The sequence below is a fragment of the Miscanthus floridulus genome, chromosome 10 (assembly GCF_019320115.1).
Source record: "Miscanthus floridulus cultivar M001 chromosome 10, ASM1932011v1, whole genome shotgun sequence".
NCBI classification, from domain to species: Eukaryota; Viridiplantae; Streptophyta; class Magnoliopsida; order Poales; family Poaceae; genus Miscanthus; species Miscanthus floridulus.
Window position 1 is genome coordinate 115195103 of NC_089589.1, and position 17623 is coordinate 115212725.

Genomic DNA, 17623 nt, shown 5'->3' on the forward strand with positions numbered 1-17623 from the left:
CATAGATCCATTCAAGAAAAAAAACAACACGATCATTAACATAAACCATGCTCAGCTGTGCTGCAAAAACTCAAGATAAAGAAGACTAAGATGGGGCTTGCGTTGATTTTTTATGCGAAAAACTACAACATCCAGACTTGAAGTTCCATGACAACCCACTCCATCATATTCGTCTTCACTAGAATAGTGAGCACATAGGTACACATATATTAATTCCGTGGATTCGAATCAAAGATATTTCGGATTTCCCTACACACGACCTGAATCTTGTCCAAAAGAATCTCTGGAACATTCGGATAATAACCTTAATCTCTAGGACTGGACATTAATTTTAGGCTAAGCAAATCCAATAAGGCTAAAAACATTTAAAAATAGTAACTTCTGTTGACACATAATCAGAGCGAGACCAACAAAATCTTCATGGCTTCATTTACTATTCCTTGTTCATTTACAAAGCAATGCATTTCATGATTCTATAATAATTTGCTTTATGGGTGCTCAAATAGATATGATAATATATCTGTTCTAGTTTTATATAACATGTGAGTTAAGGTTACATTGGTTCTAGTGCTATGAGCTACCCCTAGTAAACCATCGTGTCATTAATAAACTTCTGGATTTGTTTAGATTTAAGATTTTAGAACATGAACTTTTCACATTCTACACATAGATGAAAACTACAATCCATTGGACTAGGCTAGGTGTCAGAATGGCACTCCAGGTGGGTTCTCTCTCTACAGAACAGTAGGATGGCGGTGGACGTTTAGTACTTTAATCTGGGGACGTTACTTTTGGGTTTTGATAGCCCCACTCTAAATCATATTATAGTCGGTGCGGTGCCCATCAACAAAGATCCCATCTTTGGTAATGCTACCTAGCAGAAAAGTGAGCTACCGTGTTGAGCAGCCAATTTGATGCAAGTTTGGTGTCGCTCTTTAAAATTTTCTCTAACATATTCGTGGGTAATTAAACTTCGCGTTCATCATAAATTTTTTTGGCGACGAGTTTTATACTTTGTTGTTATGTACTTCCAAATTGTTACTGATAGGGTCTAGTTGATTTAATGCCCTTGGCCTTGTCAAGTTCATGGGCTCCAATTGTTTCCTTATTTTTCTACAATATTATGGTGTCTTGCACAATTTTGCTCCAAGATAAAAACACACGCACCAAATATTTACTAGAAAAAATAATTAAGAGGTGTGACTTTGCATACCAACTTTGCATGCACATATACGTTTACTCATGAACTTCTATTATGTTTTCCTTTGTATACGTGCACCTGACTTGAAAGACAATGGTCAAAGCATATGTGCCCATGACTTTCTTAAAACAACATACCATAGATGCAAGTACTCAACTACACGCACGTACAGTCGCATCTATGTCACAAACACCCACGCACACAGCCAAATGAGAACGTTCAAGAGGTCAGGCTGGCACATCTTGATATTGATGATGTAATGTGGTATTCTCTACGTATTAATCAAGCACGTGGCTGTAGTTATGATTTGATATTTTTCAATTGATTATCCAGAGAAAAAAATTAAGGAATAGACTCAGATAAATCTCAATCAATGTATTGATTATTTCTGGGAAGTTGCACACGCCGACACAAGAACATTGTTATCAAGTACAACTCATTTGTATTCTAGAAGATGGCACCTCCAACGTTGGGTTGCTGCCATGACAAGGCAGGGTTAATTAAAGACATCTGGTTGAATGGCAGCAATTGTTGCTGCTGCAGGAAGGCGGCAGCCAACGGGTTAGCCAGTGCCAATGGGTTAACTGGGAGCAGCTGTTGTTGCTGGTGGTAAGCAGCGGCGGTTGCAACAGCCGACTGGGTAATCGGAAGCGGCTGCTGCTGTTGTAGGTATGCAGCAGCGTTCGCCACAGGTAGTTGGTTGAATGGAAGCAGTTGTTGCTGTTGCAAGTAGGCGGCAGGGTTCGCCACGGCTAGTTGCCTGAGCGCTGGCAGGAACTGTTGTAACTGTTGTTGTTGGAGGTATTCAATGGCATTCGCCGCAGCCAGTGGGTTTGCAGGAAGCAGCTGTTGCAGCTGCAAGTAGGCAGCAGGGTTTGCCACAGCTAGTTGACTAAGCGCTGGCAGGAACTGCTGCTGTTGCAGTTGCGCTACGATGGTCTGTACTAGTAGGTGAGCCGAGGATTGCTGTTGCAATTGGGCAATTGGTTGTTGTAAGATGCTCGCCGCGAGCACCTGTTGTAGCCTATAGGCCCGCAGAACTGGGTGTTCATAGCCCGCAGCAGTAACTGGTGAGCACTGCGGAATGATGAACGCAGTTGTAGCGCTGACCGAAAGAGCAAGGAGTGCAAGGAGGGCAAATATCTTGGCAGCCATTGTTGCTAAGATGTTGCTAGTGTGTTTCACTTGGCAAGTTTTTGATTGCTATCAATGATGTGGGTGGTGGATTAGCTATTGATTTGGGGCCTATTTATACAAGTGAGAGCTCATGTATATCTGTTCAGATCTCGGATTTCGCCAAAAAATGGATGAGCTAGAGATGATATGGCACCTAGTCAACTTCGACGCTTAGTTATCAGTTTTGTTGGATTATATGGTATGTGCTGGCAAGATAGTGTCCACTACGTGCTATAAAAAGTGTCCTTTTCTATAGGAGTTCTCTAGATACATGAGGAATGACATACGTGACAACTTCACCTTTACACATGACAAAGCCTTCGCCACATCATATTTGTTCCACAATATAAACATGATGGGTATGTAATGTTATGACTTGCTCGTGTGAATCAAAGTGTAACGCCCCGGATAGGAACACCACTGGAGGCTACCAAACAACATCTAAATTTTATTGTCAGCAAATCATTAAAAATTTTGGCAGAGTTTCCCTAGTATTCTGGGCATCTAAACAGGTAATCACCAACAATAGTATCAAAGGAACCATCCCAATAGCAAACATCGTCCCATCCAAATCAACCATTAAGCAACCTCTAGTTAAGCAAAGCATATGTAAATTAGGTGTTCGTATCATGAAGGTGCTACCCACGGTTCCCATGCATGCTGCTGTCATTTAGTACGTAAAAACCAAATAAACACAAGGGTGAGTAAAAACACTCGGCAAGTACAATTAGAACCGAAAGAAGAAAGTCAATGTTGTCCGCGAACGAAAAATCAGAACATCCATGAACAGTAGTTTTCGTCTGAAACGGACAACACTTGAATCCTCGAAATAGTAGTTTCCATCTGAAACGGACGAACTTGAATCCTTAGCATTTATCGGTAAAGCCAAGCAAGTGGGGCCAGCACTTACTCGCAGGAACCTGAACACAAGAACCAAATTGCACCTCCGGATAAACCAGCACTAGAATTGAATGTAAAAGAAATCATGAAACTTGAACTTGAATATAAAAACCAAATTGCACATCCGGATCCACCGAAGCAGGAATTGAATTTAAAAGAACACTCGGAGCTTCAATCATATAGCACATGAAACAATTGAATCAATTGAAAACTCAAACAAGAGGCATAAGCCCATACATAGGTTCGTCATGCACTTGCCTTAAGTTTGGCGAGAATCCGGCATGCGTGCCACCCTCGGCAACGGCGCTTCCCACACCCGAGGAGCAAACTACTATAGGAACTAATCCACATCGGTCACGAAGCTATTTTATAAAAGCTCAATTAAACCTCTCAGTCGAACCCTAATATGTCAATTCTCATATTTTTAGAAGATCCAGTAAAATTTGAGTTCCTTGCTGTTTTGACCATAACTCTCAATTCTATTATCCAAATGCAGCTAATAAATACATCTCGGATATCTACAGAAAATTTCCTATAATTTGGTTTAGAAATCCAGGACCAATTCTGACTCTAAATACCTCGAAAATAGATAAAAGATTTATGCACAGAGAATATGTCTAGCTAGAAAGCAGCACTGTTTTGGGCATAACTTATCGGATTTGAATGAAGTCAGCACCGTTGGGAAGATAAAAATGAGAGCTGTGACTTTTGTTTAACTCACCTGTTGAGATAATTTACAGATTATTCCCAGAAATTCGGCGATTCAATCTGCATAATTAGAGCATACTCCAAATTGATCTACCAGTTACAAATTGACTTGTACACGTACGTAACTGCTGCCTCTACGTCCTTGTTAAGACAGCTGCCACAACAGAAACCTTAATTTCGCAAAGAACTAAATAGATCCCCATAAGTCTAACCTTTTCTTTCCTCCTCTTTCTTGCCCCAATTCTCTTTCTGCTATTTCCCTTTGCCTTCACGACAGTGGCCTCCCAGGATCTATGCGCCAGCAGTAGCTAGCCCTGCTACTTCCAGCAGCTTCACGTAGGAGCACCAAGATTAGATGAAAGCAACTCACGGGAAAACAATAACTAGAGTAGTAACTGAGGTACAGAAGCAAGGACGCATGCAAGATGCATGCTACTTCCAGCGAGGGAAGACGACCTGGCAAGGGGACCTCCTCAAACGTTGGCAGCTTGAAGGAGACAGAGAGACAGGAGCGGTGCGAACAAAGGAAGAGCTCAGGCGAGAGGCAGCGGCGGGAACAGGAGGATGCGGCTCTGAACAAAGCAGCGTGAGGAAGAGCCGGTGGCATAATGGGGCCTTTTTTCTTCTTATTAACCGGTCAGGAAACCAAACCCTAAATCAGATCCAATGGTCTAAATTTAACGGTTCCTCCTATATTCATCCAACCTCCAAACGAAACATGTTAGTACTCAAATGAATTCGTTTCGACGAGATCTGCACAACCGCGGTGTCCGATCGCCCATATGACTCCCGGTTCAAATAGTCATAATTTGCTCGTCTCATTAGTCCGTTCGGTCAACTTATTAATTTTGTTTTAAAAAAATTCTGGATATTACACAAAGCCTTTATCAATGGACTTTGTTGTTGCATCGAACTCATCATGGTTGAAGTATATACAGTAGTTATGTGAGAAGCTATCAAGCAGCGAATGAACAAATGCTGCAAGACCGTGACTAATTGAAGTCCCAGTATGTATAAAATGCATGCACACGCATAGAATATACAAAACTGGAATGCTTACTACTATCTTGCCCACTGCCACACACTCCCTTTGTTCTGGATTACAATTCACTTTATTTTTGTCTAAAATCAAGCTTGTCAAAAAGTTTTAAATAAATCTTGACAACAAAAATGCACTATCGAGACATACGCAATGAAGAATTCTTTGAAACAAACTTGATGCTCAAGATTTTTGGTAATTTTTCTAAGAAATATGTCAAAGTTAGGTAAGATTACCTTAGGGAAAAGCTAGGGCAAGTAATAAACTGGAGCGGAGGGGCTATATGTTGAACTCTACCTCTTGATTCAAATAGAAGTACACCTAATTTTCATTAAACTCATGCTTAAATTATTTCCATATAGTAAGGAGAATGAAAGTTCGATGCCACTTTTGTTCCTTCCACCATCTATGATATGAATCTGCCCTTCAATATACAGATGAAGAGCGGCGTGAACAGGAGGATGCGGCTCTGAACAAAGCAGCGTGAGGAAGAGCCGGTGGCATAATGGGGCCTTTTTTTTCTTCTTATTAACCGGTCAGGAAACCAAACCCTAAATCAGATCCAATGGTCTAAATTTAACGGTTCCTCCTAAATTCATCCAACCTCCAAACGAAACATGTTAGTACTCAAATGAATTCGTTTCGACGAGATCTGCACAACCACGGTGTCCGATCGCCCATATGACTCCCGGTTCAAATAGTCATAATTTGCTCGTCTCATTAGTCCGTTCGGTCAACTTATTAATTTTGTTTTAAAAAAATTCTGGATATTACACAAAGCCTTTATCAATGGACTTTGTTGTTGCATCGAACTCATCATGGTTGAAGTATATACAGTAGTTATGTGAGAAGCTATCAAGCAGCGAATGAACAAATGCTGCAAGACCGTGACTAATTGAAGTCCCAGTATGTATAAAATGCATGCACACGCATAGAATATACAAAACTGGAATGCTTACTACTATCTTGCCCACTGCCACACACTCCCTTTGTTCTGGATTACAATTCACTTTATTTTTGTCTAAAATCAAGCTTGTCTAACTTTGAAAAAGTTTTAAATAAATCTTGACAACAAAAATGCACTATCGAGACATACGCAATGAAGAATTCTTTGAAACAAACTTGATGCTCAAGATTTTTGGTAATTTTTCTAAGAAATATGTCAAAGTTAGGTAAGATTACCTTAGGGAAAAGCTAGGGCAAGTAATAAACTGGAGCGGAGGGGCTATATGTTGAACTCTACCTCTTGATTCAAATAGAAGTACACCTAATTTTCATTAAACTCATGCTTAAATTATTTCCATATAGTAAGGAGAATGAAAGTTCGATGCCACTTTTGTTCCTTCCACCATCTATGATATGAATCTGCCCTTCAATATACAGATGAAGAGGATCATGGCCAACCTCCTAGCTGTTCGAAACAAAAGTCGTTTGGGCTCAAAGGCATAGATCCATTCAAGAAAAAAACAACATGATCATTAACATAAACCTTGCTCAGCTGTGCTGCAAAAACTCAAGATAAAGAAGACTAGGATGGGGCTTGCGTTGATTTTTTAGGAGAAAAACTACAACATCCGGACTTGAAGTTCCATGACAACACACTCCATCATATTCGTTTTCACTAGAATAGTGAGCACATAGGTACACATATATTAATTCCGTGGATTCGAATCAAAGATATTTCAGATTTCCCTACACACGACCTGAATCTTGTCCAAAAGAATGTCTGGAACATTCGGATAATAACCTTAATCTCTAGGACTGGACATTAATTTTAGGCTAAGCAAATCCAATATGGCTAAAAACATTTAAAAATAATAACTTCTGTTGACACATAATCAGAGCGAGACCAACAAAATCTTCATGGCTTCATTTACTATTCCTTGTTCATTTACAAAGGAATGCATTTCATGATTCTATAATAATTTGCTTTATGGGTGCTCAAATAGATATGATAATATATCTGTTCTAGTTTTATATAACATGTGAGTTAAGGTTACATTGGTTCTAGTGCTATGAGGTACCCCTAGTAAACCGTCGTGTCAGTAATAAACTTCTGGATTTGTTTAGATTTAAGATTTTAGAACATGAAGTTTTTCACATTCTACACATAGATGAAAACTACAATCCATTGGACTAGGCTAGGTGTCAGAATGGCACTCCAGGTGGGTTCTCTCTCTACAGACCAGTAGGATGGCGGTGGACGTTTAGTACTTTAATCTGGGGACGTTACTTTTGGGTTTTGATAGCCCCACTAAATTATATTATAGTCGGTGCGGTGCCCATCAACAAAGATCTCATCTTTGGTAATGCTACCTAGCAGAAAAGTGAGCTACCGTGTTGCGCAGGCAATTTGATGCAAGTTTGGTGTCCCTCTTTAAAATTTGCTCTAACATATTCGTGGGTAATTAAACTTCACGTTCATCATAATTTTTTTTGGCGACGAGTTTTATACTTTGTTGTTATGTACTTCCAAATTGTTACTGACAGGGTCTAGTTGATTTAATGCCCTTGGCCTTGTCAAGTTCATGGGCTCCAATTATTTCCTTATTTTTCTACAATATTATGGTGTCTTGCACAATTTTGCTCCAAGATAAAAACACACGCACCAAATATTTACTAGAGAAAATAATTAAGAGGTGTGACTTTGCATACCAACTTTGCATGCACATATACGTTTACTCATGAACTTCTATTATGTTTTCCTTTGTACACGTGCACCTGACTTGAAAGACAATGGTCAAAGCATATGTGCCCATGACTTTCTTAAAACAACATACCATAGATGCAAGTACTCAACTACACGCACGTACAGTGGCATCTATTTCACAAACACCCACGCACACAGCCAAATGAGAACGTTCAAGAGGTCAGGCTGGCACATCTTGATATTGATGATGTAATGTGGTATTCTCTACGTATTAATCAAGCACGTGGCTGTAGTTATGATTTGATATTTTTCAATTGATTATATAGAGAAAAAAATTAAGGAATAGACTCAGATAAATCTCAATCAATGTATTGATTATTTCTGGGAAGTTGCACACGCCGACACAAGAACATTGTTATCAAGTACAACTCATTTGTATTCTAGAAGATGGCACCTCCAACGTTGGGTTGCTGCCATGACAAGGCAGGGTTAATTAAAGACATCTGGTTGAATGGCAGCAATTGTTGCTGCTGCAGGAAGGCGGCAGCCAACGGGTTAGCCAGTGCCAATGGGTTAACTGGGAGCAGCTGTTGTTGCTGGTGGTAGGCAGCGGCGGTTGCAACAGCCGACTGGGTAATCGGAAGCGGCTGCTGCTGTTGTAGGTATGCAGCAGCGTTCGCCACAGGTAGTTGGTTGAATGGAAGCAGTTGTTGCTGTTGCAAGTAGGCGGCAGGGTTCGCCACGGCTAGTTGCCTGAGCGCTGGCAGGAACTGTTGTAACTGTTGTTGTTGGAGGTATTCAATGGCATTCGCCGCAGCCAGTGGGTTTGCAGGAAGCAGCTGTTGCAGCTGCAAGTAGGCAGCAGGGTTTGCCACAGCTAGTTGACTAAGCGCTGGCAGGAACTGCTGCTGTTGCAGTTGCGCTACGATGGTCTGTACTAGTAGGTGAGCCGAGGATTGCTGTTGCAATTGGGCAATTGGTTGTTGTAAGATGCTCGCCGCGAGCACCTGTTGTAGCCTATAGGCCCGCAGAACTGGGTGTTCATAGCCCGCAGCAGTAACTGGTGAGCACTGCGGAATGATGAACGCAGTTGTAGCGCTGACCGAAAGAGCAAGGAGTGCAAGGAGGGCAAATATCTTGGCAGCCATTGTTGCTAAGATGTTGCTAGTGTGTTTCACTTGGCAAGTTTTTGATTGCTATCAATGATGTGGGTGGTGGATTAGCTATTGATTTGGGGCCTATTTATACAAGTGATAGCTCATGTATATCTGTTCAGATCTCGGATTTCGCCAAAAAATGGATGAGCTAGAGATGATATGGCACCTAGTCAACTTCGACGCTTAGTTATCAGTTTTGTTGGATTATATGGTATGTGCTGGCAAGATAGTGTCCACTACGTGCTATAAAAAGTGTCCTTTTCTATAGGAGTTCTCTAGATACATGAGGAATGACATACGTGACAACTTCACCTTTACACATGACAAAGCCTTCGCCACATCATATTTGTTCCACAATATAAACATGATGGGTATGTAATGTTATGACTTGCTCGTGTGAATCAAAGTGTAACGCCCCGGATAGGAACACCACTGGAGGCTACCAAACAACATCTAAATTTTATTGTCAGCAAATCATTAAAAATTTTGGCAGAGTTTCCCTAGTATTCTGGGCATCTAAACAGGTAATCACCAACAATAGTATCAAAGGAACCATCCCAATAGCAAACATCGTCCCATCCAAATCAACCATTAAGCAACCTCTAGTTAAGCAAAGCATATGTAAATTAGGTGTTCGTATCATGAAGGTGCTACCCACGGTTCCCATGCATGCTGCTGTCATTTAGTACGTAAAAACCAAATAAACACAAGGGTGAGTAAAAACACTCGGCAAGTACAATTAGAACCGAAAGAAGAAAGTCAACGTTGTCCGCGAACGAAAAATCAGAACATCCATGAACAGTAGTTTTCGTCTGAAACGGACAACACTTGAATCCTCGAAATAGTAGTTTCCATCTGAAACGGACGAACTTGAATCCTTAGCATTTATCGGTAAAGCCAAGCAAGTGGGGCCAGCACTTACTCGCAGGAACCTGAACACAAGAACCAAATTGCACCTCCGGATAAACCAGCACTAGAATTGAATGTAAAAGAAATCATGAAACTTGAACTTGAATATAAAAACCAAATTGCACATCCGGATCCACCGAAGCAGGAATTGAATTTAAAAGAACACTCGGAGCTTCAATCATATAGCACATGAAACAATTGAATCAATTGAAAACTCAAACAAGAGGCATAAGCCCATACATAGGTTCGTCATGCACTTGCCTTAAGTTTGGCGAGAATCCGGCATGCGTGCCACCCTCGGCAACGGCGCTTCCCACACCCGAGGAGCAAACTACTATAGGAACTAATCCACATCGGTCACGAAGCTATTTTATAAAAGCTCACTTAAACCTCTCAGTCGAACCCTAATATGTCAATTCTCATATTTTTAGAAGATCCAGTAAAATTTGAGTTCCTTGCTGTTTTGACCATAACTCTCAATTCTATTATCCAAATGCAGCTAATAAATACATCTCGGATATCTACAGAAAATTTCCTATAATTTGGTTTAGAAATCCAGGACCAATTCTGACTCTAAATACCTCGAAAATAGATAAAAGATTTATGCACAGAGAATATGTCTAGCTAGAAAGCAGCACTGTTTTGGGCATAACTTATCGGATTTGAATGAAGTCAGCACCGTTGGGAGGATAAAAATGAGAGCTGTGACTTTTGTTTAACTCACCTGTTGAGATAATTTACAGATTATTCCCAGAAATTCGGCGATTCAATCTGCATAATTAGAGCATACTCCAAATTGATCTACCAGTTACAAATTGACTTGTACACGTACGTAACTGCTGCCTCTACGTCCTTGTTAAGACAGCTGCCACAACAGAAACCTTAATTTCGCAAAGAACTAAATAGATCCCCATAAGTCTAACCTTTTCTTTCCTCCTCTTTCTTGCCCCAATTCTCTTTCTGCTATTTCCCTTTGCCTTCACGACAGTGGCCTCCCAGGATCTATGCGCCAGCAGTAGCTAGACTTGCTACTTCCAGCAGCTTCACGTAGGAGCACCAAGATTAGATGAAAGCAACTCACGGGAAAACAATAACTAGAGTAGTAACTGAGGTACAGAAGCGAGGATGCATGCAAGATGCGTGCTACTTCCAGCGAGGGAAGACGACCTGGCAAGGGGACCTCCTCAAACGTTGGCAGCTTGAAGGAGACAGAGAGACAGGAGCGGTGCGAACAAAGGAAGAGCTCAGGCGAGAGGAGGCGGCGGGAACAGGAGGATGCGGCTCTGAACAAAGCAGCGTGAGGAAGAGCCGGTGGCATAATGGGGCCTTTTTTTTCTTCTTATTAACCGGTCAGGAAACCAAACCCTAAATCAGATCCAATGGTCTAAATTTAACGGTTCCTCCTAAATTCATCCAACCTCCAAACGAAACATGTTAGTACTCAAATGAATTCGTTTCGACGAGATCTGCACAACCACGGTGTCCGATCGCCCATATGACTCCCGGTTCAAATAGTCATAATTTGCTCGTCTCATTAGTCCGTTCGGTCAACTTATTAATTTTGTTTTAAAAAAATTCTGGATATTACACAAAGCCTTTATCAATGGACTTTGTTGTTGCATCGAACTCATCATGGTTGAAGTATATACAGTAGTTATGTGAGAAGCTATCAAGCAGCGAATGAACAAATGCTGCAAGACCGTGACTAATTGAAGTCCCAGTATGTATAAAATGCATGCACACGCATAGAATATACAAAACTGGAATGCTTACTACTATCTTGCCCACTGCCACACACTCCCTTTGTTCTGGATTACAATTCACTTTATTTTTGTCTAAAATCAAGCTTGTCTAACTTTGAAAAAGTTTTAAATAAATCTTGACAACAAAAATGCACTATCGAGACATACGCAATGAAGAATTCTTTGAAACAAACTTGATGCTCAAGATTTTTGGTAATTTTTCTAAGAAATATGTCAAAGTTAGGTAAGATTACCTTAGGGAAAAGCTAGGGCAAGTAATAAACTGGAGCGGAGGGGCTATATGTTGAACTCTACCTCTTGATTCAAATAGAAGTACACCTAATTTTCATTAAACTCATGCTTAAATTATTTCCATATAGTAAGGAGAATGAAAGTTCGATGCCACTTTTGTTCCTTCCACCATCTATGATATGAATCTGCCCTTCAATATACAGATGAAGAGGATCATGGCCAACCTCCTAGCTGTTCGAAACAAAAGTCGTTTGGGCTCAAAGGCATAGATCCATTCAAGAAAAAAACAACATGATCATTAACATAAACCTTGCTCAGCTGTGCTGCAAAAACTCAAGATAAAGAAGACTAGGATGGGGCTTGCGTTGATTTTTTAGGAGAAAAACTACAACATCCGGACTTGAAGTTCCATGACAACACACTCCATCATATTCGTTTTCACTAGAATAGTGAGCACATAGGTACACATATATTAATTCCGTGGATTCGAATCAAAGATATTTCGGATTTCCCTACACACGACCTGAATCTTGTCCAAAAGAATGTCTGGAACATTCGGATAATAACCTTAATCTCTAGGACTGGACATTAATTTTAGGCTAAGCAAATCCAATATGGCTAAAAACATTTAAAAATAATAACTTCTGTTGACACATAATCAGAGCGAGACCAACAAAATCTTCATGGCTTCATTTACTATTCCTTGTTCATTTACAAAGGAATGCATTTCATGATTCTATAATAATTTGCTTTATGGGTGCTCAAATAGATATGATAATATATCTGTTCTAGTTTTATATAACATGTGAGTTAAGGTTACATTGGTTCTAGTGCTATGAGGTACCCCTAGTAAACCGTCGTGTCAGTAATAAACTTCTGGATTTGTTTAGATTTAAGATTTTAGAACATGAAGTTTTTCACATTCTACACATAGATGAAAACTACAATCCATTGGACTAGGCTAGGTGTCAGAATGGCACTCCAGGTGGGTTCTCTCTCTACAGACCAGTAGGATGGCGGTGGATGTTTAGTACTTTAATCTGGGGACGTTACTTTTGGGTTTTGATAGCCCCACTAAATTATATTATAGTCGGTGCGGTGCCCATCAACAAAGATCTCATCTTTGGTAATGCTACCTAGCAGAAAAGTGAGCTACCGTGTTGCGCAGGCAATTTGACGCAAGTTTGGTGTCCCTCTTTAAAATTTGCTCTAACATATTCGTGGGTAATTAAACTTCACGTTCATCATAATTTTTTTTGGCGACGAGTTTTATACTTTGTTGTTATGTACTTCCAAATTGTTACTGATAGGGTCTAGTTGATTTAATGCCCTTGGCCTTGTCAAGTTCATGGGCTCCAATTATTTCCTTATTTTTCTACAATATTATGGTGTCTTGCACAATTTTGCTCCAAGATAAAAACACACGCACCAAATATTTACTAGAGAAAATAATTAAGAGGTGTGACTTTGCATACCAACTTTGCATGCACATATACGTTTACTCATGAACTTCTATTATGTTTTCCTTTGTACACGTGCACCTGACTTGAAAGACAATGGTCAAAGCATATGTGCCCATGACTTTCTTAAAACAACATACCATAGATGCAAGTACTCAACTACACGCACGTACAGTGGCATCTATTTCACAAACACCCACGCACACAGCCAAATGAGAACGTTCAAGAGGTCAGGCTGGCACATCTTGATATTGATGATGTAATGTGGTATTCTCTACGTATTAATCAAGCACGTGGCTGTAGTTATGATTTGATATTTTTCAATTGATTATATAGAGAAAAAAATTAAGGAATAGACTCAGATAAATCTCAATCAATGTATTGATTATTTCTGGGAAGTTGCACACGCCGACTCAAGAACATTGTTATCAAGTACAACTCATTTGTATTCTAGAAGATGGCACCTCCAACGTTGGGTTGCTGCCATGACAAGGCAGGGTTAATTAAAGACATCTGGTTGAATGGCAGCAATTGTTGCTGCTGCAGGAAGGCGGCAGCCAACGGGTTAGCCAGTGCCAATGGGTTAACTGGGAGCAGCTGTTGTTGCTGGTGGTAGGCAGCGGCGGTTGCAACAGCCGACTGGGTAATCGGAAGCGGCTGCTGCTGTTGTAGGTATGCAGCAGCGTTCGCCACAGGTAGTTGGTTGAATGGAAGCAGTTGTTGCTGTTGCAAGTAGGCGGCAGGGTTCGCCACGGCTAGTTGCCTGAGCGCTGGCAGGAACTGTTGTAACTGTTGTTGTTGGAGGTATTCAATGGCATTCGCCGCAGCCAGTGGGTTTGCAGGAAGCAGCTGTTGCAGCTGCAAGTAGGCAGCAGGGTTTGCCACAGCTAGTTGACTAAGCGCTGGCAGGAACTGCTGCTGTTGCAGTTGCGCTACGATGGTCTGTACTAGTAGGTGAGCCGAGGATTGCTGTTGCAATTGGGCAATTGGTTGTTGTAAGATGCTCGCCGCGAGCACCTGTTGTAGCCTATAGGCCCGCAGAACTGGGTGTTCATAGCCCGCAGCAGTAACTGGTGAGCACTGCGGAATGATGAACGCAGTTGTAGCGCTGACCGAAAGAGCAAGGAGTGCAAGGAGGGCAAATATCTTGGCAGCCATTGTTGCTAAGATGTTGCTAGTGTGTTTCACTTGGCAAGTTTTTGATTGCTATCAATGATGTGGGTGGTGGATTAGCTATTGATTTGGGGCCTATTTATACAAGTGATAGCTCATGTATATCTGTTCAGATCTCGGATTTCGCCAAAAAATGGATGAGCTAGAGATGATATGGCACCTAGTCAACTTCGACGCTTAGTTATCAGTTTTGTTGGATTATATGGTATGTGCTGGCAAGATAGTGTCCACTACGTGCTATAAAAAGTGTCCTTTTCTATAGGAGTTCTCTAGATACATGAGGAATGACATACGTGACAACTTCACCTTTACACATGACAAAGCCTTCGCCACATCATATTTGTTCCACAATATAAACATGATGGGTATGTAATGTTATGACTTGCTCGTGTGAATCAAAGTGTAACGCCCCGGATAGGAACACCACTGGAGGCTACCAAACAACATCTAAATTTTATTGTCAGCAAATCATTAAAAATTTTGGCAGAGTTTCCCTAGTATTCTGGGCATCTAAACAGGTAATCACCAACAATAGTATCAAAGGAACCATCCCAATAGCAAACATCGTCCCATCCAAATCAACCATTAAGCAACCTCTAGTTAAGCAAAGCATATGTAAATTAGGTGTTCGTATCATGAAGGTGCTACCCACGGTTCCCATGCATGCTGCTGTCATTTAGTACGTAAAAACCAAATAAACACAAGGGTGAGTAAAAACACTCGGCAAGTACAATTAGAACCGAAAGAAGAAAGTCAACGTTGTCCGCGAACGAAAAATCAGAACATCCATGAACAGTAGTTTCGTCTGAAACGGACAACACTTGAATCCTCGAAATAGTAGTTTCCATCTGAAACGGACGAACTTGAATCCTTAGCATTTATCGGTAAAGCCAAGCAAGTGGGGCCAGCACTTACTCGCAGGAACCTGAACACAAGAACCAAATTGCACCTCCGGATAAACCAGCACTAGAATTGAATGTAAAAGAAATCATGAAACTTGAACTTGAATATAAAAACCAAATTGCACATCCGGATCCACCGAAGCAGGAATTGAATTTAAAAGAACACTCGGAGCTTCAATCATATAGCACATGAAACAATTGAATCAATTGAAAACTCAAACAAGAGGCATAAGCCCATACATAGGTTCGTCATGCACTTGCCTTAAGTTTGGCGAGAATCCGGCATGCATGCCACCCTCGGCAACGGCGCTTCCCACACCCGAGGAGCAAACTACTATAGGAACTAATCCACATCGGTCACGAAGCTATTTTATAAAAGCTCAATTAAACCTCTCAGTCGAACCCTAATATGTCAATTCTCATATTTTTAGAAGATCCAGTAAAATTTGAGTTCCTTGCTGTTTTGACCATAACTCTCAATTCTATTATCCAAATGCAGCTAATAAATACATCTCGGATATCTACAGAAAATTTCCTATAATTTGGTTTAGAAATCCAGGACCAATTCTGACTCTAAATACCTCGAAAATAGATAAAAGATTTATGCACAGAGAATATGTCTAGCTAGAAAGCAGCACTGTTTTGGGCATAACTTATCGGATTTGAATGAAGTCAGCACCGTTGGGAAGATAAAAATGAGAGCTGTGACTTTTGTTTAACTCACCTGTTGAGATAATTTACAGATTATTCCCAGAAATTCGGCGATTCAATCTGCATAATTAGAGCATACTCCAAATTGATCTACCAGTTACAAATTGACTTGTACACGTACGTAACTGCTGCCTCTACGTCCTTGTTAAGACAGCTGCCACAACAGAAACCTTAATTTCGCAAAGAACTAAATAGATCCCCATAAGTCTAACCTTTTCTTTCCTCCTCTTTCTTGCCCCAATTCTCTTTCTGCTATTTCCCTTTGCCTTCACGACAGTGGCCTCCCAGGATCTATGCGCCAGCAGTAGCTAGCCCTGCTACTTCCAGCAGCTTCACGTAGGAGCACCAAGATTAGATGAAAGCAACTCACGGGAAAACAATAACTAGAGTAGTAACTGAGGTACAGAAGCGAGGATGCATGCAAGATGCGTGCTACTTCCAGCAAGGGAAGACGACCTGGCAAGGGGACCTCCTCAAACGTTGGCAGCTTGAAGGAGACAGAGAGACAGGAGCGGTGCGAACAAAGGAAGAGCTCAGGCGAGAGGAGGCGGCGGGAACAGGAGGATGCGGCTCTGAACAAAGCAGCGTGAGGAAGAGCCGGTGGCATAATGGGGCCTTTTTTTCTTCTTATTAACCGGTCAGGAAACCAAACCCTAAATCAGATCCAATGGTCTAAATTTAACGGTTCCTCCTAAATTCATCCAACCTCCAAACGAAACATGTTAGTACTCAAATGAATTCGTTTCGACGAGATCTGCACAACCACGGTGTCCGATCGCCCATATGACTCCCGGTTCAAATAGTCATAATTTGCTCGTCTCATTAGTCCGTTCGTTCAACTTATTAATTTTGTTTTAAAAAAATTTGGGATATTACACAAAGCCTTTATCAACGGACTTTGTTGTCGCATCGTACTCATCATGGTTGAAGTATATACAGTAGTTATGTGAGAAGCTATCAAGCAGCGAATGAACAAATGCTGCAAGACCGTGACTAATTGAAGTCCCAGTATGTATAAAATGCATGCACACGCATAGAATATACAAAACTGGAATGCTTACTACTATCTTGCCCACTGCCACACACTCCCTTTGTTCTGGATTACAATTCACTTTATTTTTGTCTAAAATCAAGCTTGTCTAACTTTGAAAAAGTTTTAAATAAATCTTGACAACAAAAATGCACTATCGAGACATACGCAATGAAGAATTCTTTGAAACAAACTTGATGCTCAAGATTTTTGGTAATTTTTCTAAGAATTATGTCAAAGTTAGGTAAGATTACCTTAGAGAAAAGCTAGGGCAAGTAATAAACTGGAGCGGAGGGGCTATATGTTGAACTCTACCTCTTGATTCAAATAGAAGTACATCTAATTTTCACTAAACTCATGCTTAAATTATTTCCATATAGTAAGGAGAATGAAAATTTGATGCCACTTTTGTTCCTTCCACCATCTATGATATGAATCTGCCCTTCAATATACAGATGAAGAGGATCATGGCCAACCTCCTAGCTGTTCGAAACAAAAGTCGTTTGGGCTCAAAGGCATAGATCCATTCAAGAAAAAAACAACATGATCATTAACATAAACCTTGCTCAGCTGTGCTGCAAAAACTCAAGATAAAGAAGACTAGGATGGGGCT

The 17623-nt window shown here is 40.7% G+C and overlaps 3 protein-coding genes across 3 annotated transcripts; all 3 read right to left on the reverse strand.

The window, feature by feature from the left end:
* Positions 1–1648: 1648 nt before the first annotated feature.
* Positions 1649–2356, reverse strand: LOC136485414 (kafirin PSKR2-like). The gene has a single exon (XM_066482302.1). The coding sequence runs from the start codon at positions 2354–2356 to the stop codon at positions 1649–1651; it is 708 nt and encodes a 235-aa protein (XP_066338399.1).
* A 5758-nt stretch (positions 2357–8114) lies between these two features.
* On the reverse strand, positions 8115–8822 carry LOC136485415 (kafirin PSKR2-like). The gene has a single exon (XM_066482303.1). It carries the CDS (start codon positions 8820–8822, stop codon positions 8115–8117), a length of 708 nt encoding a protein of 235 aa, XP_066338400.1.
* A 4822-nt stretch (positions 8823–13644) lies between these two features.
* LOC136485417 (kafirin PSKR2-like) lies at positions 13645–14352 on the reverse strand. The gene has a single exon (XM_066482304.1). It carries the CDS (start codon positions 14350–14352, stop codon positions 13645–13647), a length of 708 nt encoding a protein of 235 aa, XP_066338401.1.
* Between the last annotated feature and the right edge of the window lie 3271 nt (positions 14353–17623).